General features: G+C 39.8%; 1 protein-coding gene across 1 annotated transcript; it reads left to right on the top strand.

Annotated features, from left to right (window-relative positions):
• Positions 1 to 511: 511 nt before the first annotated feature.
• LOC121966616 (nuclear export mediator factor Nemf) lies at positions 512 to 1482 on the top strand (the record flags this gene model as incomplete). Its single annotated transcript, XM_042516693.1, has 5 exons — positions 512 to 724; positions 941 to 976; positions 1067 to 1173; positions 1265 to 1308; positions 1403 to 1482. Coding segments are annotated over 5 exons (480 nt in total), but the record flags the coding sequence as incomplete, so codon positions are not given.
• Positions 1483 to 1757: the final 275 nt, after the last annotated feature.

The raw sequence follows: 1757 nt of genomic DNA, 5'->3' as shown, positions 1-1757 counted from the left end.
AAAAACTTTATTTATACTTTTTCCAGTAAATATACACGCCAACATTTTAGCACACCCACCCCATCCCCCCGGTGTCCTTAGACATGAATAAATAAATACAAAATTATACAGGAATATAGATATAATATATAAAAAATGTATAAAGAAAAAACAAGATTAGATTGTTTTTTACAATTTGAACCGCTCAGTTGTATACCTGTTATCAAAAGATACTGCATTTACACATATAAACATGCCTACATACGTATGCGTAAACAGGCATATACGGCATACACACATATAAAGATATGTACATACAAACACATCTCAACACACATATTTAAGTACTTAAGGAATATGCACATCTTCTTTTAACAAGTGAAGAACAGGCTTGTTGACAATGTCACGTAAATGAGGCACTCAAAAAATCTGCAATTGTTTTAGTAACAGCAGTTCAGGTCTAAACCGCTGTTGTGTGTGAGTCCTCGAGACTAACACAATAAATAACAGCATAACCGCTTTTCCTCTGCAGTCAGCTGGCTCTGCCAAGGAGGAGAAGGATAAGGGAAAGAAAGGGAAGAAGGGGAAGGGCAAAGATGAACCTGTCAAGAAGCCAGCCCCTCAGAAACAACCCCCGAAAACTCGAAACGCAGAGGCTGCAGTGAAGAAACCAGAGCAGACAGGAGGAGAGGAGGGTGATGAGGAGAGAGGAGAGGCGGGAGGTCCTGCTGGGCAGGAGGACAAGGTACGTGACGCAACAATGGTCCAACAGCAACGTCTGAAATGTATCATTTGTCTAGTTATGTTGACAAAATTACCTGCATAGAAAAACTTAAAAATTATCTCTCCATCACTCTGTCCATTTTGATACATAGAATCGGATTCTACTCCATGCTCTCATTTATAACATGCATATTTACATATGTTTTAAATTTTTAATCAATGTTGTCCCCTCTCTCAGGAGGACGATGTGGACCAGGACAACCCGGGAGCAGAGGTGGGTCCTTAACGTAAAACGTTAATGTAAAAATCATCATTCCCTCTGTGATAAGTCACCTGATTTTGGTTTTCCTTTGTGTTGCCTCAGGAAGCAGAGAATCTGCTCACCTCTCTAACAGGACAGCCTCATGTGGAAGACGTGCTGCTGTTTGCTGTGCCGGTCTGTGCTCCGTACACAGCCCTGTCCAACTACAAGTATGTGTACTTTTTTTTACGTTTGTTGTGTGTGTGTGTAAGACACAAAGTGAAGTTTCCTGGGACTAAATGGCTTATTTGTGTTTTGCAGACACAAAGTGAAACTGACACCAGGTTCTCAGAAGAAAGGAAAAGGTGAGAATAGTTAGTGATTAAAATATTCATTAAACCGTTTTTGAATGTTGAAGTCAAAATATTACTTTTGAAATCTTTTTTTTGTCCCCACCAGCCGCACGCACTGCAGTTTTGAGCTTTATGAAAGCCAGAGATGCCTCAACCAGAGAAAAAGACCTGTTCCGCAGCGTCAAGGTAAAGACGTTAACTGCATTTTATGATATTTCTTTGTCTTATTGATAGTTTAATTAATAACCATAAGCAGAACTATCATAATTATAGCTGACTGATGATTGAATGTAGTCGTTGATTCATTCACTCTCGCACAATGTTGAGCAAACAGCAGGTGTAATTCCAACAACACTTTTATGAGGATGTGCAAATGTGTGTGTGTGTGTGGGTGAGAGAGACAAAGAGTGTGTGTGTTTGTTTGTGTGTGTTGGTGTGAGTGTGAACGCTGCAAGAGACAA

The sequence above is a fragment of the Plectropomus leopardus genome, unplaced genomic scaffold (genome assembly GCF_008729295.1).
Source record: "Plectropomus leopardus isolate mb unplaced genomic scaffold, YSFRI_Pleo_2.0 unplaced_scaffold25260, whole genome shotgun sequence".
Lineage (NCBI taxonomy): Eukaryota > Metazoa > Chordata > Actinopteri > Perciformes > Serranidae > Plectropomus > Plectropomus leopardus.
The sequence above is the reverse complement of the archived record's forward strand: the minus strand, read 5'-3'. Positions and strand labels throughout refer to the sequence as shown.